This window comes from Onychomys torridus, chromosome 10 (genome assembly GCF_903995425.1).
Source record: "Onychomys torridus chromosome 10, mOncTor1.1, whole genome shotgun sequence".
Taxonomy (NCBI): Eukaryota; Metazoa; Chordata; class Mammalia; order Rodentia; family Cricetidae; genus Onychomys; species Onychomys torridus.
The window spans coordinates 82,568,112-82,595,144 of NC_050452.1; the positions used below are offsets into that span (position 1 = coordinate 82,568,112).

Here is a 27,033-nt window from a genome sequence, read left to right on the forward strand (position 1 = left end):
TCTGTGAGATATCTAGATAGATAGATGATGGATAGATTATAGATAGATAGATAGATAGATAGATAGATGATAGATGGATGGATGGATAGATAGATTGATAGATAGACAATGGATGGATAGATAGATAGATAGATAGATAGATGATAGATAGATAGATAGATAGATAGATGATGGATGGATAGATAGATAGACAGACAGATAGATAGATAGATGGCAAAAATGACAAGAACACAAGTGAATGAGATCACTTATATATCAATTAGTCCGTTTCACATTGATTACATACATTGGTGTAAACAATGAGTGAACAGTGAATAATATGAACGAAGAAAGAGTATATACTCACTCCTTTCAACATAAGAAATAGTACTTCAATTATTCCAGTATCTGGCTCTGATAAGGAGTGTGTGGTTATTTTACAATTTAAAGCAGAAGATTCTCAACAGGCCTCCATTTCTCCCCCTCCCCTTTATTGTAAGGGTAGCAAACTGCCAAACTGCCCTCACTACACAGGAAGAATAAACTACTATACGGGTTAACATCCCTGACCACTGTGACAGCCCTGCCGGACAGGAGAGCAGTGAGCGAGGTCCCATGCAGTTCTACCCAGGCACTCACTTGAGACCTGAAGCTAAGACAAGACTTGTTGATGAAGGAAAAGCTGAGGCAGGAACACAGAAGCTGACATCGTGTGGATAACAGAATTCAGTCTTTCAATGAGATACATTTCCCTTGATTTGGCATTTAGCATTTCATGTCTAATTGCCTTTCGTCTGTCTTTAAAAACATTGTCCAGTTGTCACAATATGCCACGTTATTGATTTTGTTTTATTTGACACAAAGTGCTACTCTGTAGCAACTAAATCTCGGTTTCCAGCTTTTCCGTGGATCAAAAAATGAAGTATTTTTCCACTGGAGGAAACTCTTCTCACAGTTATCTGTCAACTTTCACGGCGCATCCTCAGGAGCGTCAGGAAGAGGAGAAAACTACAAAATACTGCCTATACCGCACATATTTACAATGGAGTCTCTCCTCTCGATTTGTGTGAACAGCCCAATGTTTTGAAAATTGGATCAGCTTTAAATGAAGATGATCCCACTATTTTGAACTCCATCTGGGAAAACACTTGGGGAACTTGAATCATTATCCTATAAGAATTAAATTGTGTACATTTGGATAATCATGTTCAAAGACACGTCTATGTCTTTAAAAAGTAAACTACACCTATACATGGGAGAAAAGTAAGAAACCCCATCTTTTTATCCAGCTTTCCAGATGTTCAGCCTGACTTTTTTTTTTTTGGAACATCTGCATTTCAAGCTAGAGGATTCCTTACGTGTAGCCCTAAGGCTCAATTTCATTATGTAACAATTTGCCTAAATGGCTGGTAATTAGACCTATCTGTAGATTCTACGAGGGGAAAAAAATCATCCTTGAGGTTGTCTTCAAAAGCATAAGGAAAATGAAATAGCCCTGGTTTCTGGGATCTACTGCTTCCTGGAGTGGGTGCCTATCAGTACCTCAAAAACAAACAAACAAAAAAACCCTTCAAACTCTTCAGCAGTTAGCTCCCAGGAAAGGTCCACTCGGAGAGTCCCTCCTCACCTGGTTACAAAACAGAGGTTGACAGTGTGCCGTGAAGCACTGGGTGAGCCCATTTCTGCACACACACTTGGCACAGTGGCTCAGTCGCCACTCCTCTCCATCCTGATACACGTGTCCATCATAGGAACAGGGTTCTGGAAGATCAAAGGTGTAGGGTTAGGGTGAGTATTTCAGATGCTTGTCTCAGAGCGGACTGCATGTGTGGACTGGGCCCAGGGCTACTGCATGGGTAGTGGTGTTTATGACAAAACAGCAGTCATTTGATTTTATCAATAAAGACCCGGGAGCCAGATGCGGGGGTGAAAGCCTGCTAGCTCAGAGAGGCAGAAAAAGCACCCAGTTGCCGCTCCTCCTCTGCTGATGTCCCAGAAGCCTCCTTCTCCTATACTGTCTCAAACCAAACTCCCCAACTCTGTCCCTCCCTTCTACTTCCTGTGCACCTCTCTATCCATCCTCCTGACTCTCTCTTACTCTCTATGGCTTTTTCTTAGTAACCCTATGTTCACTTCTGGTCAACTGGTTGTTTGCTCTCTCTCTTGACTTATGGCTGACTTTATTAAATGCTGTTTACAATATTCAAGCAGAAAGCTCTTGGATTAAAGGTGTGTGTGGGTGGGGGACTGTACCACACCACAACTAGAAATATGTTTTTCCAGTAAATAATGTAATCTTGGGGTTCACAGTGTGATCAAATGTCCTGAAAAAGGGTGGTGAGGAGGAGGGACATTCTTGGGTTTCATGCTCTGTAATTGCTACTTTGCCATCTCAGAATCTATACAGTTAGTGAAATCTGGGGGGTATGGAGCCTCAGTTTATGCATGGTCTCATCTGCTTGCTTCCCAGCTCTCAGCTGCCTGCTCCCCAGTCTGTTGTGGAATATTTGTTTAACTATGTAAAGATGTGTTGCTGTTTCACCTTGCCTGCCTAAGGCACCTGATTGGTCTAATAAAAAGCTGAAGGGTTAATAATGAGGGAGGAGGTATAGGTGGGCTTCCAGGCAGGGAGAGTAAGTAAGAGGAGGAATTTAGACTCCGGCAGGGAGATGCCAGGGAGATGCCAGGTGGCCAGACACAGAGGAAGCAGGAAAGTAGAGCAGACAGAATGAAAGAAAAGTAAAAAGCCCCAGGGCAAAATGTATATGAATAGAAACAGGTTAAATTAAGTTAAAAAGAGCTACAGGAACAATCCTAAGCTAAAGTGAACATTCATAACTAATAATAAGTCTCCCTGTCTTTATTTGGGAACTGGTTAGCAGCCCAAAGAAAATTCTAACTACACCAGCCCTTTCACCTAGTCAGGAGACTTGGTTCCGAAAGGGTGTATTTGTTCATATGTTCTGTGCACCATGTCCCAGGGGAGGTCCAGGGTGCCTGGGAGTGGAGGAGCATCAAGTCTCTATTCACCCTTGTAGTGCTCACAGATCACCGGAGCAGATAGAAACCACGCAATTTTCACATACAGAGAGACCACAGAGGAAAAGAAAGGGCCTCCTTTCCTCTCCAAACAGGAAATGTTGCATTCTCACCCATCAGGCAGCTGCTCCGAAATGATGCTCCAGTCTCTTGAGGCAAAATGCCTTTAATAGGTCTTTCTCCCAGAGAACCAACGAAAAATGCTCTTATGATGTAAGAGTGAACCCCAGAAACTGAGGCGGCACATTCCCGTGCTACCCCACTCAGCTGCTCATGTATTTTCACATTCAGGGTTATTTTGTTCAAAGCAGCTGACACTGCTCATATCAGCTGATGGGGGAGTTCTGAAGTGCACAAGGCAAACATTCTCCTTCCATGAGTTCCTGGGAATACTTTTAAATCTCTGGTATGGCTCCCTATAACAAGGGCCTGCGGAGATAGACTAACTAGGGACTGGAAAGAAACCGGAAGTGGGGGAGGGATAGAAAGGGGAAGGAAAGGAAACAAGCATGACTTTCAACCAACACTGAACAGAAGACGCTTTCTAGTCATTACGGCTCAGCAGAGAGCCTGATGGACTGATGATAATACCTACTTATGATAAAGTCCACACAAACAGCTATGAAAGCACAACAGGGCATGCACCTCTAAAATGTAATGAGAAGGATACCCAGAGAAAGCCTGGGTTCGATGGACAGGTCTGGAAGCAGGTTCCTGGCTTGCTGAGGGAAAGCAGGGTGCCTTAGTTTATAGCAGGGGTAATCTGTCTGGGAGGTCAAACCACAAATGAAGGGGGCCCCTCCCCCACTTTGTGCTCGTCTTAAAGATATTGCATCCCAGCCCAGCTGACACAATCAGCAGCAGCAATACCACATGGAGAAGAGGTCTGGTTCTTCTGTCTATCAAGGGAGAAGAGGTGACCTGGGCCTCATGAAGTCCAATCAAAGGACGGTTTCCTTTCTCTCTCAGAGGAAGAAAGCATAAGGGATGCAGCTGGCCAAGGTAAAATACATAAATAAGAGACCAGCAGAATTCCACATTTGCAATGCAGCCGAAAGATCTGGGCCAATCCAGATCTCAGGGCATCGCTCACTAACAAGTTCAAGGCCACACCGCCTTGGCTCAAACAGGAAGGGAGTTCAGAATCTTTGAGCCACACTGAACAAGAAAGACAAGAGTGGAGGTGTCATCTGTACCCTCGAAGGCAGAGAGAGTCCCTGCCCACCAAGCGCATACTCACTCCCTGCTCCCACACAGATGGGGCAGCAGCCTCCTTCAGCGAGGAATTCCCGCTCCTTTGGTCCACAGGATAACGGGGAGCATGGTTGGTGCGAGCATCTCACCTCTCCGTGAGCGCAAGAGCACACGGTGCATGGGCCCGAGGCCCATTCTGTGCCGTGCTGTAAGTCAAGTGGAAAAAGAAGGTTAGCTGCAGATCCCAGACTTCTGCCAACCAGACAGACATAAACCTTGTACAGCACGGGAAAGAACTGAACTGGCAAGGTTGACTAGATGTTGCAGGGTTCTCTACCGGAGACTAATTTAAAGATGAGTTTTCTTTCTCTCCCCTCCAAGGTGTTTGTATGTGAGATTTTCAGAAAGATGGAAAAAAAAAAGAAAAAAAAGGGACAACTCCAATCCCGTTGTCTTAGTTCCTTGTCCTGTTGCTGCGATAAAATAATCTGACCAAAGCGACTTGAGGAAGTGAGGGCTTATTCTGGTTCAGGTCAAGGTTCAGGTTCGCAACAAGGAACTACAATGGCAGGACTTTGAACCACTCGGTCACATCAACTGCATCATCAGGGAGCACGGAGATGAATGCAGGCCTCTGCTCGGCCATTCTCCTATGTGGTGCAGAATCCCATCCAGGTGAGTCTTCCTACCTCCATTAGTGCAATCAAGGTGAAAATCTACAGACATGCGCAGATACCTGCCTCTTAGCTAATTCTAGATTGTCAAGTTGACAGTTAATACCATCACACCCATCATTTGAAGAAATTATGAATCCCAAAAGTAAAATGTATACAGACATATTTAGGGTGGAGGGGTTCATGATAGCTCTATCATCTATTTTGAGACAAATTCTCACAATGCTATTTATGTTGGCCTAAACTCGTTGGGGTAAGTCATCTAGCCTCAGTCTCCCAAGAAGCAAAGGACATGGATATGTGCCACCACACCCTGTCCATCAAGATGTTCTTTAACTTGGGAGGTGCTGAAGACGGAACTGGTCTTTCAAATGCTAGGCACACATTCAGCTACTACTGAGCTACATTCCTGGCCCCCAAATTCCATTACTTTCAATAGACCTCATTCTAATCTGCTTCCTTCTTTGGCTTTCAATCCCGATTAGTCCACATAATCTCATTCATATTCACATTTACATTCTCTCTCTTCTTTCTCTTTCTCTACATACTGACACATACACACACACTGATCTCAAGTTCCTAGGAAGTATGTAGAGGGGCCAAAAGGAGGCTCCTATTCTATGCAATTTCCCCACAAACTATAGAGCAAAAGATTTATCCCAGTGAGGGTATCCTGCTGTGGCTATCACTCTGTATAAAGTGTTGATTGGCTAGTAGCCAAGCAGGAAGGATAGGGTAGGCGGGACAAGGAAGAGGAGGAGGCTGGGAACAGGAAGGCTGGGAGGAGACACTGCCAGCCGCTGCCATGAGAAGCAACATGTAAAGACACCGGTAAGCCACAAGCCATGTGGCAAAGTATAGACTAACAGAAATGGGCTAAATATAAGAGTAAGAGCTAGACAATGGTAGGCCTGAGCTAATGGCCAAGCAGTTTAAATAATATAAGTGTCTGTATTATTATTTTATACGTGGGTTGTGGGAAGTGCTGAGGCTTGGTGGAACCTGGAGAGAAGCTCTCCAACTACAGTATCCATCTGCATATACAAAATTTTTCTAAGCTACGTTATGCTGGGCTATATCACATTGTCTAGATTTTGAGCAGTTATAGAATTTAGCCGGTACCCAGAGTATCTAAATTATTCATTCTCAGATGTGATGCCAAATGAGCCAGCTTGTCAACACCGATGTCTGTGCTGCCTGATTGGGAAAACAGCTGCCCCAGCATCCACTCTCCATTGCAGGATGGACCAATGGTTCACTTCCGAGGACACATAGTAAACTTAGTTTGATTAATAGTTTCCTAAATATTGGAACCTGTTCCAATTTGCCCCTTTTAAAGCTGTCTGTGATGGGTATGCTTCAACACACAGCATACATGGATTTTTGTCAAAGCATCACACATTCTAGGCATTCTGTCAACGAAACAACCTAGGGATTACACCTAGAATTTGTAAAAGCAATTCTTTTGCTTTTTCACACTGGCATCCAAGATAGTTTTCCATCCTGACACAAAGGAGCCTTATCTTACCCAAACAAGTCAGTACTCCTTCATTCTGCAAGCAAGCCAAGTCTAATGTTACAGAATTAGGAAAACACTGGGTTATGACTACAACAACCACAGTATCAGGGAGCCATTGTAATCCAGGGATCTGGGACTCAGGTTACTATCACACTACGCTCTCCTCCAGACAGACTTCCAAGGAATGCAAGAGGGCAGTTACATACGTACGTACATACATACATACATACATACATACATACATACACACACACACACACACACACACACACACACACACACACACACACACACACTACGGCTTAAGCCAAGCATTTCCAGCAGTACCCTGCACACTTTTAGGTCCCCCAGTAGCCCTTTTCTCTTAGGAGTGGAGTTATGTCAATCTTGCTTCCTTGTCTGTAAGAATGAGATGATGCAACGGTGTGTCCTTCATGAGCAGCTTAGAGAGGTTCAGAAGCCACCACATTGGAAAGGAAGCTAGGACTCATGTGGACAAGCAGAAGGGGCTCTTGTTGGAAATAGCAGCAGTTGATAGCATCCACAGCAGTAATTGTAAATACTGCGTAAATGACGCACCCTTTCACTTGTGAGGGAAGAGGATTCCAGGATCTGATGTGTAGCACGGGTGGTGATGGCTATCCTAATTAACTTGGCTGTGACATCATTTCACAGTGTATATGCACATCAAATTGCCACAGTCAACATCTGGATATAGTCAAAGTTTCCTTGAGAGCTAAGCATTTAAACATTCTAAAAACGAAAGAAGCCGTTTAGCCCTCCCCCACCCTTTCTACTATGAGTTCATGGATTTCTTTTGCTTTTGTTTGTTTATCTTGTCTGTTTTTGTTTGGTTGTTTGGTTGGTATTGTTTTGTTTGGTTTTTTAAAGATTTTTTCCCAATAATTTAACTTTTAAAAAGTTATCAAAAAAAAAAAAAAAAGTTTAAGGATTCCACCTTGCTTTCTATAGTGAAAGTGAAAACTGAAAAGCTACCCAAACGGCCACTAACAGAGAACAACGTTCTCCAAGAGTACGATGGGAAACTGCTCATAGCTTTCCCATCTAAAAGGCAGGGCATAAAACGGGCATTCCACATGGTTCCCACCTGTGTGAAAACACATCTATGTATTATCTATCTACCCTCCTACCTACATAGCTGCTACCTGCCTCATCTGCCATCTCCTCTTCCAGCACCACGAAACAACAGTCCAGAGACTGAAAACACTGGTTTCAGAACACTGGAGTAACTTAGAGATTTTATTTTTGCTTGCGTGTTTTTCTATTTTCCAATAGAATACTGTAACTTTGGTCATAACAAAGCTAATTACTATTTAAAATATCTAAGGAATCATCTACTCTAAGTCCAATTGAAGGATATGTAAAACAACTTGGAGCAAGCAACTCCATTTCATTAAAAGCAAGCTATTGCTCCCATGCCACTACTAACCAAGTCTGGCCTTGCTTTCTTTCTGTCATTAGATGAGCTTGGGCACACTCAGGGTCATCATATGGCCATAGACAAAAGGTCATATTTCCAACTGTCTAGACATTTCAGTGCACCAAAACAAGACCCTGCTTTTTGTTACTACAAAAAAAAGAGTTCACTGAGTTGTTTCTAAAACATCTATAATCATACCACCTTTCAGACACAGACCACAAAAATTAACTGTAATAACAGCCTGTCAATCACCAAGGTTTCTCATTTGTACAATGAAAGGGCTGCTGTGTTGGTAAATCTCTTCAGTACCTTTGGGTTCTGTGATCATGTGAATCTATCATCTCATTCAGGAGACAAGACATGAAGCAGGAGCTTCTCCCTTCACAAAAACTTGAGAATTACAGGAATACCAAAGACCATTCAGGAGGGAGAAGCCATTGTCTCAAGTCAAAGCCATGCAGCTGGCTCCTGTGGACGATCCAGAGTGCACAGGGCAAGGGAAGAGACTTACTCCCTCATCTCCAGGGAGGACGAGGCAAACATGTCCTCCTCCATCTCTGTCTCTGCCTCTATCCCTGAACGAGTGTCTTGTCCTTCCCCTGAGCGTGTGAGGACTGATAATGTATGCAAAGCATTCAACCTAGAGATCAAGGGGTCCAGCACATGCCAAATGTTATTTATATCTATATAAATAATTTCGCAGGCTTCTCCACACCCATTTACAAATGCATTATTTTTAATAAACACTCTGGCAGCAAGGGGAGCTCTATAAAATCAAGGAGTAACAGATGCATCAAGCAAGGCTCCCACAAGAACCAACTTTTGCTGTGCCATCTCGACCTCATTAATACCCTCTGAAAACATGGGATTTTTGACACTTGGAAAAAGCCAGCCCTACAGACACCATCTTGAATATATTCTTCTGTGAGTTAGTGTTGACAGAAGCCCAAAGAACAGATATGGTCATAAAGTATCTGCCTGGCTCGCTGACAGAACAAAAAATATTTTTTCTTCCCATAATTTGTTCCTTTCATAATGTTATAAATTCAGAATACTAAATATCTCAGAGTGTTCAGTGTATTATATAATTATACCCTCTACTTTGAGTAGAACAAAGCTGAATTTAATATTCATTTCTTCTCTCACATGCATAATTCAGCTCTCCTTTGCCCTCATGGAAAGGAATGTAAGCATCCAGGCTCCTTACCCCTTTTTACCCAGTGGGATTCACAGGAGTCACTGCCTCCTGCCACTTTCTGTCTGTGGTGAATCCCCATGCACTTTTTTCTTAGACTTATGCTATCGTGTGTTGGGATTAAATAGAAATAGAAGAGAAAAAGGAACAAATTGTGCCTTCCCCTCCTCTTTATGAGCCAACTACATGGGGAACATAATCATTCAAGCACCTCTTCAGAAAAATACATTTGAGCCTTATGCCCTGATTGGTTGGCAAGGTTGGCAGGATTGATCCAAAGAGAATGTATAGGGACCCTATCAGGGAAGTTACATAAAACTGTGTTCCCCAGTCCTGGCTGTAACGCACCACACAGCACTCCTCCACAACCTGGAGGCAGCCAAAAGGCTCCAAGGTTTTCCTCACTCAAGGAAAAGTCTTCAGGCTTGGGGTGGCTTGCTAAATTCAGAGTTGTATATGATGTTGACTCCTCTGCAGACAGAGGCGTCTGGTTTTGAGGGTTAGCCTTGCACTCAAGGGGTACCTGTCACAGAGCCCTGAACTCAGCCTTCTGTTAACTTTCCTGAGCCTTAGCCACAGTCACTGGGAACAGGAGTACTTCAGCTTCCCCTTGTGTCACACTCAGGGGACCCTAAAGCCTCTACTAAATCTCTCCCCCAGGTCCGAGCGTCTACTTTGGAACACCACAGCACAGTCCTAAAACAACAGGCTAATTTACAGCTGCCAGGAACCAAAGCTATAACCAGCTCTATGTAATGTAACCCAGCAGCCAAAGAGAGGCTTACTGCTGTTCAGGGGTAGGTGAAAGCACTCTAAAAATGGCTTCCTAAATAGACTAAAAGGGAAGATAGAGAGGAGGGGGTGGGGAATTGAAAGCCAGGGAAAATCCCAGCAGTGTGGGTGACAAAGCCAGACCCAGAAAACCTCAGATGAGTATGTTAACCTGCTCAGGAAAATCAGTATGGAGTGTGGGGAGGAGAGGCAAGGATGGGACAACAAAGACCATACTCATTGTAATTTGTGACAAAAATGTGACTTTAAAAAGCATCACTCTCCAGTCTGTTTGAAGAAGTAGAACATGAAAGATTTCCCCACAAAGCCACAGTTCTCAAAATTCACCCTTTCTGCAGTTACATCAAGTACTAGAAATATAATGATAGTATTTCCCGAGGGGAAGAATTTTGAAAGCACACATAGGAAGCCACGCATGGGCATGTTCCTATCTATCTAGAGCTTTTAGCATTATTGCAGCAGGAGTGAGCTGCAAGGGAGGCAGAGGGAAGGGCAAAATTAAGAGGCATAGGGGATTTATAACTACCCCACAACAGATCTGTGCTGTAGAAATGCCCAGCCACCCATGACACCATAATGCTGGAATGAGGATGCTGAAGAGGATGGAGAAAGGATTGAATAATGGCCTGGGTTTTTCACTCTTTGATCTTACTGAGTACCTATTTTGAAGAAGGGTCAGTGCCAAGTTCTAGGTTAGTTTAAAAGGCAAAGATAACTATGAAGATATTTAAGCTATTGTTACTGTTCTCAGACAATGCAAAGATTACAAGATCATAATGTGTACAAATGTAACACAAGTAAACAGATGGTGTCCATCGAATGATTCCATGCTGAATTGCAAGGGTAACCCTTGCAAGGGTGCTGTTAAATCTTTTTTAAAATCTCTAAGTACCTATCTCTGCTATCAAGTATTTTGGATGTGTCCAGTTTTCTCTCTCCCAGCCCAGATCCTAATTGTATTTTGGTTCTCCTGCATGTCAAACATCCAGCACAGATTTCAGTCAACTTGAACAACACTCATTATGATGAACTGGCGTTAATTCCATCACCAGCCAGCCCTGGAACACCTCTACTTCACAGGGATCATATGTGGCAGTTCAAGGCCTCACCACCTTACATAACAAACTGGCTCAGGCAGCACATATTGACAGGTGGGATCATGACATTCCCAGTGCAGGTCCTGCTTGGGAGTCTTTCAACAAAACATTGTGTAGACCGGAAAGAGAGGTTTCCTACTGTTACTAGGAGACAGTGGGCTGAGTAAGATGATCTAGCCCATGGGGACATGAGCATTGTACTCACTGAGTTTTAGGTACATATACTGAACAGCACCCGAGAGTGAGTTTATCAAATCCTGCTAACCCATGCTCTCTCCTGAATAGGCAGAGATGCTAACTCTAGGAACATATTGTATCAGGTGGAAGGTGAGCATTAAAGCAAAGAGCCTCTCCCTCTTCACTGTGCTCAACTTTACCTGGTACAACAGGGTGAGCCTTAGCAAGAAGAGAAAGGAACTATCTTCATAATTTCTACTGTAAATCTCACAATGTTGTATTTAAATTAGTATTTAGTATCTACAATTAAGCCTGTAGGATCTAGGAAAAACGATCTGAGGAGGAAAGGGACCGACTCTCAGGACTCTGGCTCTTGATGAAGGAGAGGGAAGGGTAGTAGTCTGAGAGGGAAAGGTAATAGTCTAAGGGAAGTTTGGCCATGCCTCTAGACTTCCCTAGTTGTCATGACTGAGGGTTGCTCATCACATCTAGTGAGGAGAAGTCAGGGAAGGCACTGGATTCTCTATAGTCCCTAGGATGACCCCAAAACAAAGCCTCAAAGGTTGATGGTCCTGAGACTGAAAAACTGTATCTTTTTTTTTTTTTTTTTAGGGGTTGGGCATTTAGCTCAGTGGTAGAGTGCTTGCCTAGCAAGCGCAAGGCCCTGGGTTCAGTCCTCAGATCTGGAGAAAAAAAAAAAAAGAAAGAAAGAAAGAAAAACTGTATCTTAAGGGAACCATCCCTGAACTATAAGTCAAAAGACCAAATTCACACCTAGAATATGTCATTTACTAATAAGTAACATGACACTGACAAATGGTTCAAGCTATTTGCAACTTAATTTTCTTCAACTTTAACATGGCAGTAGTCACATCTGCCCTGTTCACCAGCTCAGGGTTATGGACAATTATCAAATGAAAATCCATATGTAATATACAAAAGGAGGATGGTACTGTTATTATTCAACACTGCAAGCTCTTCAACATCAACATTCTCAGCCTGCTCTTTATGCAGACACAAACTCAATGTACAAATATTTATCTAGAGCTTATGGGATAAATAGGACACTTTTCATCTTGTTCAAAACAAAACAAAAAAGAACCTCAGCACCCACAGAAAGCCAAATGAGCCTCCTATATCTGGTTCTGTAGTCAGACTACACAAAGAAAAAAGTGAAAAGTCCACCTGTTAGCAAGCCAGATTTAACATTCAGCTTTCTTCTGTTAATGACCCATAAGTGAACCTTGAGCCTTAGAACACAGAACACTTACCTCATGGATCTTTCCCTTGTGGTGGCAAGAGCCAGGACTCCTCTGTACACACTTCGGGCAGCACTGGTTGGGGGCAGTCTGCAGCACTTCTCCCTGGGTATTTGAAAGCAGCTCAGTATGAAATTGCAACAGCAAATGCTAGTTCATCAGACCCAAGTATCTGAGATTCCCTAAACCTCCTGAGTTTCCACAGTTAACAATGACAGACAAGGTAAAGTAAATACACCAACACAAAGGATTCTCTGTCAAGAGGTGCTTTTTTGGAAAGTAATTTCTTTGGAGCAAAAAAATAACAATCCTCTGGGCCTTTTCACATGCAAATGTAATGGAGTGGTGAATTATTTCCGCTAGAAATACTTCACACAAGCAAAGCGGATGGAGTGAGAAAGAGGCTTATTTTGCTAAGTATTGTTAGCTTCTGTTGGAAGAGAACAAAAGATTCTGGAGTAGGAAACTGCTAAGGAGCTGAAAGAACAAGGTCTAATGCAGGAGCAGGGAATATGGAATTGAGTGTCTAAAAATTTTGGCTCACTTCTGGAAGCAGAAAAGAGGTACAGAGGTTGAAGGACAAAGTTTTGACAGGAAGTAGTACTGTGGTGGGGGCACTGCATGATGCACCAAGGAAAGTTGATTAAGATTCCTGGGTGCCAATAAAGAACTGTTCTTGAGGCTTCTATAATTGCAGCTCATGATATTATAAAAAAGAAGATACCTCAGGATTTGTCTCTGATGTCAACTAATAATGCATCTGCTACCATGAATAATCTGCTTAAAGTTAGAGGCTAAGGATACAGCTCTGTGGGTGTTCACCTGCAGTACATGTGCGGTTCTAAGTTCCATCCCCAGTACCACACAAACACAGGCAAAAAGAAGTGGACACACAAGGAGAACAAAGATGTTCTCTTTAGGATCTAATGATCTACCTATTAGGTCTTTCCCATAGTTCAGAGATGTGGAAAAATGGGCAATAAGTGATCTGACCACAGTGTCTGAAGATGTGCATTAGCAGGAAGACATGTCCACCTACAGGAGGAAGATCTACAAAGCATCTACTCAGAATGAAAACAAGAGACTCCTCAATTCATCTAACTACATCTGAAAGAATAAGTGAGAAATGAGGAATAATTTACAACTGTAAATCTGCTACAGAAATTTATCAATAACAGCAATCATCAAACTACCCTTATTGATTGATAAAGAACAAAATGTATGTGAGATTATATGAAACTCCCCATGCTATGCAATATTAACAATGGTTCAGAAGGGTGTCTTCTGAACCCAAAAAGGAAGCTATACTTTAATCTCTGACAAGATAGCAATGGAAACCACATTAGCATAATTTCCACTAAGCATTTCATAGAGACAGGAAATGAGATAATCCAATTGGTTTTTAACAACAAAGAGAAATGCAGATGGAACAGACCATTCCAAGGGTCTATCATGCCCCCAAATTAGTTTTCCACATTCTTGAGAACAAACAAACTTTCAGATTTAGCCTTCAAAAAAGCATTTCAAAATGTAGTATTATTTATTTGTGAGTGGCAGTTGAGGAGGAAGAGGGTGGTTCTTAGTTTGAATGCCTGCGGAGGAACATTAGACATGAGCTAAGTGCTCATGCAAGACTGCTGCATACAAGTAGCTGGAGATGGAGACACGGGGATTCTTGCCACCTGTTCACGTGACTTGGAATGACTGCAGCACACACTAAGCACACCAGCCTGCTGTCCCTCCAAGCTTTATGCTATAGCACTGAAGAGCACATGAACAAGACCTATCAATGGAGACTGCAGAGGAGCCAGCAAAATGATTTGTTTAGGTTCTGGAAGAATCAACTAATGATAACAATGAGGACAACTTAATAATTATAGCTAAGACATACTCAGTACTCTCATTTCCACGGGCAATGTGTCCTAGGGCCCCCAATACGTGCCCGAACTGCAGACATATCAAGCCTTACATGTATTATGCTTTTTCCCCCATTCAGAAATACCTACAGTAAAATTTAATTTGTAAACTAAAAACAGTAAGATTAACAATAATAGTTAGCTAATAATACAATCCTCAAAACATTTATAATAACATGCTATAATAAAAGTTATGTAATTGTAGAATGTATTACAGATCTTGGTAGTCTCAACACTCATTTCTTTTCATAATAAATTGACAACTTTACCAGTTCATTTAAGGGAAGCACTTTAGGGTTTCTCTTTAGTATATAAGAACTGTCACCATCTCTATTCTTATCCTTTGAGGAAAACATGAAGTAAAATAAGAGTTAATTGAGTGCAATTCTGTCATATCAAAACAGCCACTAAATGACCAGTGGGAAAGAAGCATACACAGCCTGGATGTGTTGGATCAAGGGACAACTGGACAGGATGGAGTGTACTACTAGTATGGTGGTTTGAAAGAAAGTGCCCCCCAAAGGGAGTGGCACTATTAGAAGGTGTGGTCTTGTTGGAGGAAGTGTGTCACTGTGGAGGTGGGCTTTAAGATCCCAGATAGGCTCAAGATACTGCCCAGTGACACAGACTACTTCCTGTTGCCTTTGGATCAAGATGTAAGGACTCTCAGCTCCAGTACCATGTCTGCCTGCATGCTGCCTTGTTTCCCACCATGATGATGATAAACCTCTGAACTCTAAGCGAGCAACTCAATTAAATGTTTTCCTTTATAAGAGTTTCTGTGGTCATGGTATCTTTTCACAGCAATAGTACCCTACGAAAATTAGTAAAAGATTTTTGTGCATAATTTCACACAATTCTTATTAAGTTTTTATTATATTTGTTTGTCTAATTATGTGGGGTATCTGGATGGATGCATGTATACCAAGATATGCATATGGAGGTCAGAAAACAAATTTTAAGTACTGGCTTTCTCCTTCCACCCTATAAGTCCCAGGGATCCAGTTTGGATTGACAGCCAAAACAGCAAGTGTCTTTACCTGATGAGTCATCTTACTGAACCCATGTCACACAATTTAGCATATGTGGATTATTCATGTCTGGAATTTTCCAGTTAATATTTTCAGACCATTATTGACAAATGAAAACAATGGATAAAAGAGAGTTTATCACACCAAACATGTAGACTATATGTACACGGCAATAACAGTTACACATATTAATTGTGTTTACATAGTTTAACTGTTACAATTTCACCAGCTAACCACCTTTGCTGACCATCCTCTCATGCTCACTCACAGAAGCCTTGGCATCTATAGTCCGCCTCGGTGTCTAAGCACCATGCTGAACAACTTCAATGTGAAGGTAGCAAGACCCACACTCTACCCTTATACCTTCACAATCACCTCAGTTCAAGAAATCCTTCTCTCTACTTCTCCCGAGGGCCTCAGGGCCATGGTCAAACTTGACATCTTCCCACCCTCTAACCTGCTGCAGACCGGAAACCTTCAGCTCTGCATTCAAGGTTCCCAGGATTCAGTAGCCCTCATCTTCTCTCCCACTCATCTTTCCTACAAAGAGAGCACATCTTTTCTTGGCATACATTCAGTGTCAAGTTGGCCCCGTTTTCCCCAACACCTGCCACTTCCCATGTCTTTGCTGTTTTATTTCATTAGCACAGCCAAGTCCTAGCCCAAGATGTATTGTGCCTCTTCTTCTTTTATAGGAGTGGCTTGAACTGCCAGGAGAACAATATTACTATACAAGTTGGAACTCCCACTGGTTGGTAGTTATGTGCTCCTGCAGGTCCTCAGCACCACCACTAATGTTTTACCTGACCTCGGTCACTCTCTTTCCCTAACATTCTCTACTCTCATACACTTTGTGGCAGCTGGTAGTCGCTGCCCACTTGCTTGCATTGAGAAGCACTTAGGAAATTAATAAAGTACTGGCCCCGAGTTCATTGCCACAGAGGATAGGTTTAGCAGCCTCTCCCTGAGAGTTGGTGACTGTGGAGGCCCAAATTACTCAGGGTCAGAGAATCTGAGTTTGACCCAGCAGGGCTGCATAAGGGGATGACTTGATCATGGGCATGGTTAACAGGTGTTTGGAAGGGTCTGCACTTGGCTGTATCTAGCAAGACGGAGACCTCTTGTCTCGCTCCTTGGCACTGTTATAAAAAGCCCTTTTGAATAAAGTTCTGGGCTACTGGGTATTGACCCAGGTCCTCCTGAAGCTATCCTGTGTTTCTGTCTTTCCTGTAGTCAACTAGGTCTCTCTTTCCACCTGACATTTTCTTATCCCTCTCTCCTCAAGAGTACCCAGAGTAAAGTGGGGGCAGGTTCCCCACAGGTGACACTATCCTATAAGCTAGGACCCTGGATATAGGATAGGAGGAAGAAAGGGCAAAACTCATATAAGTGGAAGCAGATTCTCTCTCTTTTCTTCTTGGCTCCCATGAGCCAAGCTGCTCTATAGCCCTATACTATGACAGACTGACACCACTCGAACAGTGACCACAAATAAGTTTTTTCTCCTTTGAGTGATTCCTGTCAGGTGGTCATCACTGAACTACAATATTACCTTACCCCCTTCATACCCTCACACTTAACTGTACTGTACTATACCCACCCATGGCTCTTCCTTTCTATTCCTAGAAAACAGGATTGTTTTTCTACTTCTACTCACTCCAGTTCCACGCTCTGGATCCCACTCTGTTCTTCTCTAGAGGCATCCTTTCTAACTCATTGATTACAGCTCTTTGGTCTCTTCACATCTAACCACATAACTTCAGCTTCTCTCTGCAGCCTGAGCCATTTCCACCCACTTCTGACTTGATCCTGAAACTATCAAAAACTAAGAAGGCAAAGCAAAATCTTCTTCCTTTCCTCTTTGGGTCACTCTACAAATACTGGTATTCATGTGTTTGTTAGATAGATAGATAGATAGATAGATAGATAGATAGATAGATATAGATAATTAGATAGATGATAGATCGATAGAAAGATAGATAGATAGATAGAAAGATAGATAGATAGATAGATAGATAATTAGATAGATGATAGATAGATAGATATAATTAGATGAAAGATGATAGATAGATAGATAGATAGATAGATAGATAGATAGATAGATAGATAGATGATATAGATAATTAGATAGATGATAGATAGATAGATAGATAGATAGATAGATAGATAGATAGATAGACAGACAGACAGGATAACAGATAGATGGGTAGATGACAGATAGAGCTATATATACACATATTGAATAATCAGTTGGAGACTCATTAGGTCATAAATACAGCAGTCACTCCTCCCTTTCTTATTACGCATCTTTAACCCTTCATCAAGTTCCGTTGTCTAAGCCTAGATATGTATTTAACTTGACATTTCCTCTCAATCCCTACACGACCAGTGCAGTAGTTCATGTTTTGTTCTCTCCCCTGGGTTGTTCTCATTGCCTCTAGATTGACATTCTCATTTATAGTATCATATATTAACTCTGGAAAACCAGAAAGACCCTTCTAGAAGGAAACCTGGATATTACAGTCACGCATGATGCTATTAGACTGTATCATCTTAACAATTAAACTCTAAGCTACCTAGGACAGCCTCAAAGTTCTCTGTAATGTTGAACTTATTCTCTAGCCTCATCTTTCACTCATCCTCCCATACAGCGTTCAAAAGTATTTACTGAGTGCCTACTGTGTGTCAGGTATGATTGCAGATATTAAGGAGATACAATGACTAAAAGAGACAGTACAGAAGAACTAGTAAAATATATAGTATGTTAGCTAGCAATTAGTGTCAAGAAAAGAGAGGGGAGTATGAAAGAAGAAGTTGAAATGTGTGCTAGTTGGTGGTAGAGAGTAGAAATTAATAGAATAGCATTCAGGCACAACTCAAAGAAAGTGAAGGATTAAGCCATGAATTCATGCATGGACATATATTACATATGCTCACATATATGCACACACATGATATCCATGCATCATATATTGCTTCTGCTGTGAGAATTTTGCACTTTGCTGTTTCCACTAAAAGTTTTCTTTCTCAGGTGTGGGGGAAGGATGCACATGTACAAACATACAAACGTGTGTGTGTGTGTGTGTGTGTGTGTGTGTGTGTGTGTGTGTCCGGGGAGCAGCAATGAGGTTCAATATCTAAAGCAGAGTGAAGAAGCCAAAGGCTAACAGAAGATTAATTAGAGGTCTACAATAGCAGTATGAAATACATTGTGACCAGTTATTCTAATTGGGAAGGGAAGCCACTGGAGAGGTTTAAAGAGGGAAGCAACATGAGCTGGCTTCAATTTTAATAGCACCATCCTGGCTACTATAGTACTGTCACTGTGAAAAGGGCAGGTTCAGAATCAGCCAAAGCAGTTAAGAGGGTACTGTGGGAATCCAGGGAGATTGTGAGAGAACAGAGAAAGTATGCCTATGATGCACAGCCTGGAAAGGAAGAGCTGGGGAATTTGCAAGTGTGCTGGATGTGAGAAGTGGGAGAAAGTGAGGAATTAGAGGTGATTCAAGTTATCTGGCCTGAGGAGTTGGGAGAAAGAGTTTACTGAGTTGAGAAAAAGTGAGTTCCTGAGTCTGGTACAGAACAGAAATCAGAAACCGTCTGTAAAAACTCAGACTCAATATTAGCATTCAGGGGCCACACGCAGTGCACATCAGCGCTACAATAACTACCATGAAGGTAGTAAAGACAGTACAGAAACAGGTGAGGCTGACTGTGTCTCAATAAAACTTTATTTATGGACACAGAACATGGATTTCATTTAATTTTTACCAAATTATGGCCTTGATATTTTAGTCATTTAAAAGATGTAAAATAATTCTTTTTATTTTATATGATTCAACATATACATTTTCTCTCTCTCTCTCTCTCTCTCTCTCTCTCTCTCTCTGTGTGTGTGTGTGTGTGTGTGTGTGTGTGTGTGTGAGAGAGAGAGAGAGAGAGAGAAAGAGAGAAAGACTTGCTGTGTGTGTGTATGTATATATATGTGTGTGTGTGTGTGTGTATATATATAGGATATACTTCTATTATAGGGTCTTTGCACTCCACTGTTCTTTCTTGATTGTTTGGTTTGATTGTGTGTGTGTGTGTGTGTGTGTGTGTGTGTGTGTGTGTTGCTTTATTTAGAGAATATCCAGGCAGCTCAATATGTGAAGCAGAGTGATCAAGAGAAACTAAAAAGATTATCTCAAGTGCTAAGATAGCCAGAAAGACCCACATATCTGCCTGTCTCTACCTTCCTGCATTGAGATTATATGTGCGCACCACTATGCCCAGTTGTGGGTTTTGTTGTATATTTAACTTGGATTCTGGACATGAAATTTTGGACCTCAAGCTTGTGAGGCAAGCTCTTTACTGACTGGGTAATCTCTCCAGCCCCAAACATTCTTAATTAATACGAAATAAGATGTATCTGAATTTAGTTCACTGCCCCCTGGTATGAAAGAAGATTGGATTTGCATTCTTCTGATGACTAAAGAGCTTAAACATTTTTTTCCATGCATTTATTGGTCATTTGTACTCCCTTTGAAGTACCTGCTTATTTCATTTCCCATTTATCGATGGTTCTTTTGCCATTACATTTTTCTAGTTTTTTATTTACTCTAGTTATCATTCCCAAGGTAAATAAACAGCTGGCAAAGAGTTTCTCTAATTTGACAGGAACTACCATAATTAACTCTATTACTATTAATATATGAGAGTAAAAATATATTAAAAACCAAGTTTACTTTTCAACAATATAATCTAGACTTACATTTAATTCAGGGTTTCTTCTATAATAACAAATATTCCCATGAAATAGGAAAAGGACTGTCTTCATGGCCTTTATAAATAGTGATTTTTTTTTAGAAATATTTGTTTCATATGGTAGAAGGATCCATGGCATATAACAGATTATTAACAAACTTAAGCATCTACATACTCTGTAGTGGGTAGCCATCCCAGCATTGGCCTGGAAGTTCCAACCCCCACTGAGGCTTTGGTAATGGTCACGCCCACAAGGCGGGGCAGAGGAGGAAGCGGAAGACGAAGGATCGGGAAGAACTCACTCTCTTGGTTCCCGGACTCTGGCCGCTGGAGGTAGACCGAGCAGAGTTCTCCAGGGAACAACGCAGGATTGTGCTATACCCTTGCCAGACCCTGTAACCTACCCCCTCATTTGTAAGTACCCCACAAAATAAACCTCCCTTTTAACTACGTGGAGTGGCCTTAATAATTTCACCAACAATACTCCCTGCTTCCCAGAAATATACCATACAGAAATTAAAAAATATCTGTGCTGGGGTTTTTGTTTATTTATTTATTTGTTTGCTTGTCTGTATTTGTTTGTTTTTGCTTTTGTTTTGTCAACTTGACACAACCCTAGACATACCTGAAAAGAGGGAATCATAACTGAGAAAATGCCTCCTCAGTACTGGCCCACAGGTGAGTCTGTGGGGTATTAACTTCATTAATGGTTGATGTCGGAGAGCCCAGCCCATGGTGGGTGGTGTCACCCCTGGACAGGCAGTCCTGGGCATAAAAAACAAAGTGAACTAGCCATGAATAGCAAGCCAGTAAGCAGCATTTCTCCATGGCCTCTGCTTCAGATCCTGCCTGCAGGTTCCTGTCATGACTTCCCTCGATGGTCTAACCTGGCACATGCAAGGCAAATAAACCCCTTCCTCCCCATGTTGCTTTTGGCCATTGTATTTTATCACAGCAATAGAAACCCAATTATCTATAAAGCACATTTTCATTCTAATGTTAGGAAGGAAAAGAGAGAGCTTTATTACCATTAGAGGCAGAAAGACTCAAGATTAATTGTTGGGGGAAGGGGCTAAACTAGAAAAATAAACTGTGCTTGTGAGACTGACAGAATGCTTTTTAAAGAAAATAATTGGTCCTCTCCGGAGACTTTCAATTTTTGCATTTAGAAGTTAAGCTTTTAAACAATAGGTTAACTGGAAAAGAGTCAGCAACCAGAAAAACAGTTTCCCAACAAAACCGGTGTAGGATGAGGAAAAGAAACTAAAAAACGTTAACAGAGCGGAAGAGCAAAAGGAGAGATGTCCCGGATAAGGAGATGCTCGAGTCGGGTCCAGCAGCGCAGCAACAGCTGCCAGCAGACCCAAGCTCCTTCTGCGAACCCATCTTTACGAAGCCAGGCCTGACTTCAAGCCAGTGAATGGTGCGGAGACGCCATGAGTGCTGTCAACGGCTCCGACATCTGTCAGACCAGGGTAAGATCCCTGAGCTGGAGTTTATGCATTGTCTAGTCACGGCTAATTGCTTCAGGTCTCCAGGTGTTACTTTTCTCACTGTAAAGTGGGAAAGGACACTAATCTCCCATCATACTAAATGAAGTGACATCTGTAAAACCTTAACCAAGTGCTTTGCTAGGAATAAATGGTTAATAAGTGAAAATGAAGATATGCTTTCCTGCGGAACACTAAAATTCTCTACTTTCTTGCCTTTAGTTTCCAATTAGAGACTGGAATCGATGTAAAAACATGACCCAAAAGATTTAGAAACCTGATCATTTGCTGACTTTCCCAGTAAGTTTGGGACACAATTAAGAAACCATACCTTCGCAAAGGCACACTGAGGGTTCTTGCAAACAACAGGTTTGCAGATCACAATATCACCATGGCAACGGCAGTTCTGGCATGAATCAGGCTTCCAAATTGTGGCATCCTGCAAGGAAGCAGAAGCTCTGAGTTAAAGACTGATCAGCCCAGGTCTGCAACTCACAAAAGCAGTACCATCAATAGCCCCATGTCTTGAGTGATTAAAAAGGCAAAAGAAAGTCACAGGTACACCATGCACAGGACATGCCCAGCACTGATTAAACCCCAAGTGGCAATAAAAGCATGTAATCCATTTCACAACAGTCAGCCCACGTAGCCAAAGACAAGGGCATTCAGCAGAGAGCTGTCGATACCCAGAGTAAAAACTATTGATTGGCCTGAAACCTCAGGAGGACAGACACGCAACTTGCAGACTTTATATGCTGCTTAGTAGCAGAAACCATCTGAGCAGGTTGAAAGAAAATGACACTGACTAGCACTAGCCACCATCCAAAAAGCAGGATTTACCGCTAGATAACTAGATACTAAAAGCATGGCTAATTTCACTTGCTAGCTCCCTGCTGTTATGTACGTCAACATTTACCAGTGATGGGAAGGATGTGAGGGAGCAGTACAATGTTTTAAGACAGATCTACTAGCACGTGCATTGGATGGCTGCTCTGTGCCTAACTGTGTGCTGGGACCACTGGGCACTAATTAAGCCTAAGTATGGGTACTATGCATAAGAATCTCAGCATTCTTTTTATCATCAATGTAAGGGAATTAGATAAATAGAAACTGATGGCTAGGGTTGCTAGTCAACAATTTGGAAAAGAAAATATAGTGACCATGAATAGAAGTAAATCTGGGCTCAGTTCAAAGTCTCAGAAATGTCTTTATAATTCCTTGTCTTCTATCATGTTAGATCCTTATTTCAACTGGACCCACTTTAAAGTCACTTTTGGCCCAGGTCTCTCAGAGAGTCAACAGAAATCAATTTCTGGCTGTTCAGCGGTGGCTCTGATGGCTTTGCATGGAAGCAATGAGGCTCCCAACACATGTTCCCGCTCCACCTCTACAACAGCCATACTTACTTGCTGGCTGGGTTTGAAACACTCATCTGCCTTAAGAACGCTGTCTGTGTGCTTCTCTGATAAGATCTACTCTACTCTATCTTTGGTTTCAACAGAACAATGAAATGCAGACACTATATGGTCTTTCCCTATCTCCAAGGCAGGCTGAGTTTTCCAGGCCCAGGTCCAGCCACTGGCTTCCCCTAACCTGGTCTCACACCCTTTCTGTAGTTCCTGATCTGCTCTGACTTCTTCAAACCAAGTTCATGAAGCAGGGGTCCATCTCAGGAATGAATGAAGCCTTTTTGTCCTTGACCCTACCAGGTACAGCTCTTCAACTATTCTTTGACCCCACAGTATCTGTAAACACTCACAATTTACAGCATTTATTCAAGCTCTTGGTAGCCTTGCTAGACCAGACCATACGTCCCTTAAAACACTAATTTCCCTTAGCCTGACACACTCGAGATGCTTAACGGAGAAGACATTAGTTCATGGGTTGCTTGGGGAAGGCTTCCTTCCTTCCTTTCTTCCTAAACTTTCTCAGCCATATTTTTCTCTGCCAACCAATAGAAGCACTATTCAATACATTAAGAGCTGTTTATAAACCACTGGAGTCCCAGTATTACTTAAATTAGGTTTTCAGATGAACTGAGATATTGGTGGATGGTAAAGTCTGTGTTTCAACCAGGCTAGGCTACAGTCCCCTCTTATTTATTTGACCAGATCTTAATTTGTATTGCTATGTACAGATGATCACAAATTTATGTTTTTGTTTAATGGGAGTTAGTACAAAAGATACACTTGTTCATTAGAGATCATTGCTACAATTTTGGATGTTGATTTTTTTCCGGGGATAGAAATGTATGGTATGGTGATCTCTGGAGATGCTAGGTAGAGGCAGAAGACCATACTCCTCAGTCAACCACACCATCACAAGGGTGAACTAGGTTGCTATGATGTTCAGGGGCTTAGTTTATTAATGACATTTAACTTAGGCTTCCAATTTACTACTAGCCAGAAAGCAACCCCATCAAAGACAGAGGAGCACCATCTTTCTTCTGTAGATGAAACTGATGTATGCCATCAGCTGACCTTGAACCAAGAGACAACCTTCTAAAGCATCAGTGGGTCCCAATTAGTAGTTGGCCTTGTAGAACCTGAAGTTTCCTGGAAAGCTGGGAGTTTTGCCTCAAGAGTCTAACACAGAAATTCTGTGTTTCCAGTCTGTTGACCTGCCTTACAGATGATTAAACCTGATATGCCCACCAATTGCACACGCTGGTTCCTTAAAATACAGCCATTGCCCCTCAATTCTGTTCACCATTCATTCAGTTCTTCTAGAAAATAATGACTAATAAAGCAACATGTGTAGATTTATACTGGACAATCACAAAAAAATATCCCCAGGTAAGCACTTTCAGTTCAAGGCTAAACTCATAATCTCTTAGGTTAGGGAATATGCTTTATACATGAGAGCCTCTCCAAAGTCATTCAAGAAATACAAAGTAGGGATTGCTCTGCCATTAAAGACTAGGCTCACAACCAAAAATATACTAAATACAAACTATAACCCAAACTATACGAAAACAAATACGTCAAGGCACAGGTGTACAGACCTGCAACCCTAGTGCTAGGAGAATTAAGATAGAAGGGAAAGGAGTTATGGCCAGCCTCAGCTATGTATCAAGTTCAAGGCTATCCTGAGCTACATGAGGCATCGTCTCTAACAAAACAAAACAAAAACCCAAGCACAAATTAGTGTGTGTGTGTGTGTGTGTGTGTGTGTGTGTGTGTGTGTGTATCATATATGCATATGGGTAGATTCTGGGAATGACAGCACATGCCTGTAATCCTAGCACTTTAAAGATGGAAGCAGGAGGATCCCAGCCTGAGAAAGAGGAGAAAGAGTGGGAAGGAGGGGAAGAAGCACTAATCTCATGGGGCTGGGAAGCTGTGGTTGGTTTCCCCAACAGGTGATGTAGGTCCTGGAAGGCTACAGGAAGTAATTCAGAGTCAGAGCACTGTGCCAAGCCAGCCCACAGCCTATGAAGCTGGAACTGTCACTACCATTCCTCTGTTACAGATGAGGAGATAGTTCCAGGAAATTGGTCCACTTGTCCAAGTTCACCAACTCCTTAGGCACCATGGGCACTTGGCTCTAAAACAGCTGCCTGCGTTCAAAGCTAATGTCATCCCTGTTCACTGTGCATCTGGTCTTCAGCGAAGTGCCTATGCCCGGGTGTCTGTTTCCTTATCTACAAAATAGAGCTGCAAAAGTAAGATAAACAAAGCTGCTGAAAGAACCTCATGAGATGATGTATGAACCGTATTTGATACTGACCCAGAGACTATTCATTTTCTTTTCTCTGAATGCTTCCTAGTATGTGATAGGCCTTCAGCACCTATCTCTTGAGAGATTCCTTTTCCCAGAATGAGTGTGGCCCCACAAGCAAAGGCTGGGTTTTTCCATCCTCTCATCTCTGTTCTATACAGGTAAAAGCTAACTATAAACCTACTACCGAGTGCCATGCTAGCACTCAGAGGACTAAGAACATTGATTGTAGCAAGGGCGAGCACCAATCTGCAGGGGAAGGGCTTTGGTGTTGCCATTCCGGGCGGTTCCCATTTGTTTGCTGTTTTGTTTCGAGAACCAGGAGGATAATAGAATATGGTGTCAGCAATATTTGGGTGAGGCCCCAAACATCACACTACATCAGCCACGGCTCTTCCTGAACTGAGATGGTAAAACAAACTCCCAGACATCTATTGGTTTTCATGTGGTTTGGTTCGGTTTTGCTCTTATTTTTAAGGCTGTAATATAATTATAGCAGTTCACCCTTCCTTCCCTCCCTTCATGCCCTCTATATACCCCTCCCTATCTCCCTCAAATTTGCATTAATTCTTATTGCATGCATATATGTATATGCATACACATTCCTAAATACAGCCTGCTCAGCCTGTAGAATGTGACTAGTATGTACATTTTCAGGGCTGACTGTTTTGGCACTGGACAACCAACTGGTACAGAAACACACTGAAGAACATTTTTTTTCCTTCATGTTAGAGAAATGGAATGTATCCATGGTTCACGTTTCTGCATTGACCACTGTCCAGAGGTCACTAAAAGATACCTAATTTTTTAGCACTTTCTAATGCAGTTACAGCAGAGGTTTTGAGAGGATCTAGGTGTGTGGGAAGCTCTGCTACACTAGCCTGAGTCCATCTTCTTTTAACTCAGTCTGTGAAAGGCCTTACCAGTGTGAGCTACTTCTTGGTGAGTGAAGGACTAAGCGGTCAGCTGCCTTCATTCCTGGAGAGGTAACATTCTACAACAGACTCTATAATACCTGTGTTACAGGCTGAACTCAAACAGGCTCTTCTAAAACACACTGTGATTTCATGTGCATTCACCAAGACATACCTTTTCTTTACATTAATCCGAAGGTGAGATTTCTCTGGCGCTAGAAAACCTTCCAGACTCCTGTTACCTATCCGTCCAGCCTTCCCGAAGGGAGAGCCCATGGATCATCAGCCTCTTTGCAGGCCCCTTGAACATAGCTCAGTTCTTGAGCATTGGCTGAAGTAGTAAACAAGCCTAAGTGACTGAGGGTCCTCATGAGATTACCCATCTGAATTCACATTCCACTTGGGGTGGGAGAGCTCCTGAAGACAATAGTTAACTGACGGCCCGCCTAAGTGCCAACAGGGCTAATTATCATTTCACTGGTATCTACTGTGCTTGAGGAAAATATTTCTTCATCTAAGCACTGGACCTGTCAAATACTTCCTTGTATTAATGTGCTCATGGACGTAATAATTTATGGGTAATTTTAAATAAAGTAAGCCTTTCCCAAGGCCAGGATAGATAGCCATATATTTTTTCAGGCCTAAAACTTTACGAATCAATTTCTATGATCTCATAAAATTGCTTTATGAAGGTAGGGATGCAGGAACTCTTCACCAGCTTCCTACTTTGGATAAAGCCATAAAATCCCAAAGAAATAACATTGTAAAGAGACCTTTACAGATTTTTCCATGTTACTGCTGCAATTACATCACTTTATAAGCCTCTCTTCAACCGACAGACTCCACAAGA

General features: G+C 42.1%; 1 protein-coding gene across 1 annotated transcript in view; it reads right to left on the bottom strand.

The window, feature by feature from the left end:
• The window catches only part of Fras1 (Fraser extracellular matrix complex subunit 1), a 417,436-nt gene that overhangs the window by 240,559 nt on the left and 149,844 nt on the right, over positions 1-27,033 (bottom strand). Inside the window, exons 3-6 of the mRNA XM_036200993.1 lie at positions 21,881-21,988; positions 12,379-12,471; positions 4,259-4,418; positions 1,607-1,740 (exon numbers count right to left, since the gene is read on the bottom strand). Coding sequence (XP_036056886.1) covers positions 1,607-1,740; positions 4,259-4,418; positions 12,379-12,471; positions 21,881-21,988 — 495 coding nt within the window. The remainder of the gene's footprint in view (positions 1-1,606; positions 1,741-4,258; positions 4,419-12,378; positions 12,472-21,880; positions 21,989-27,033) is intronic.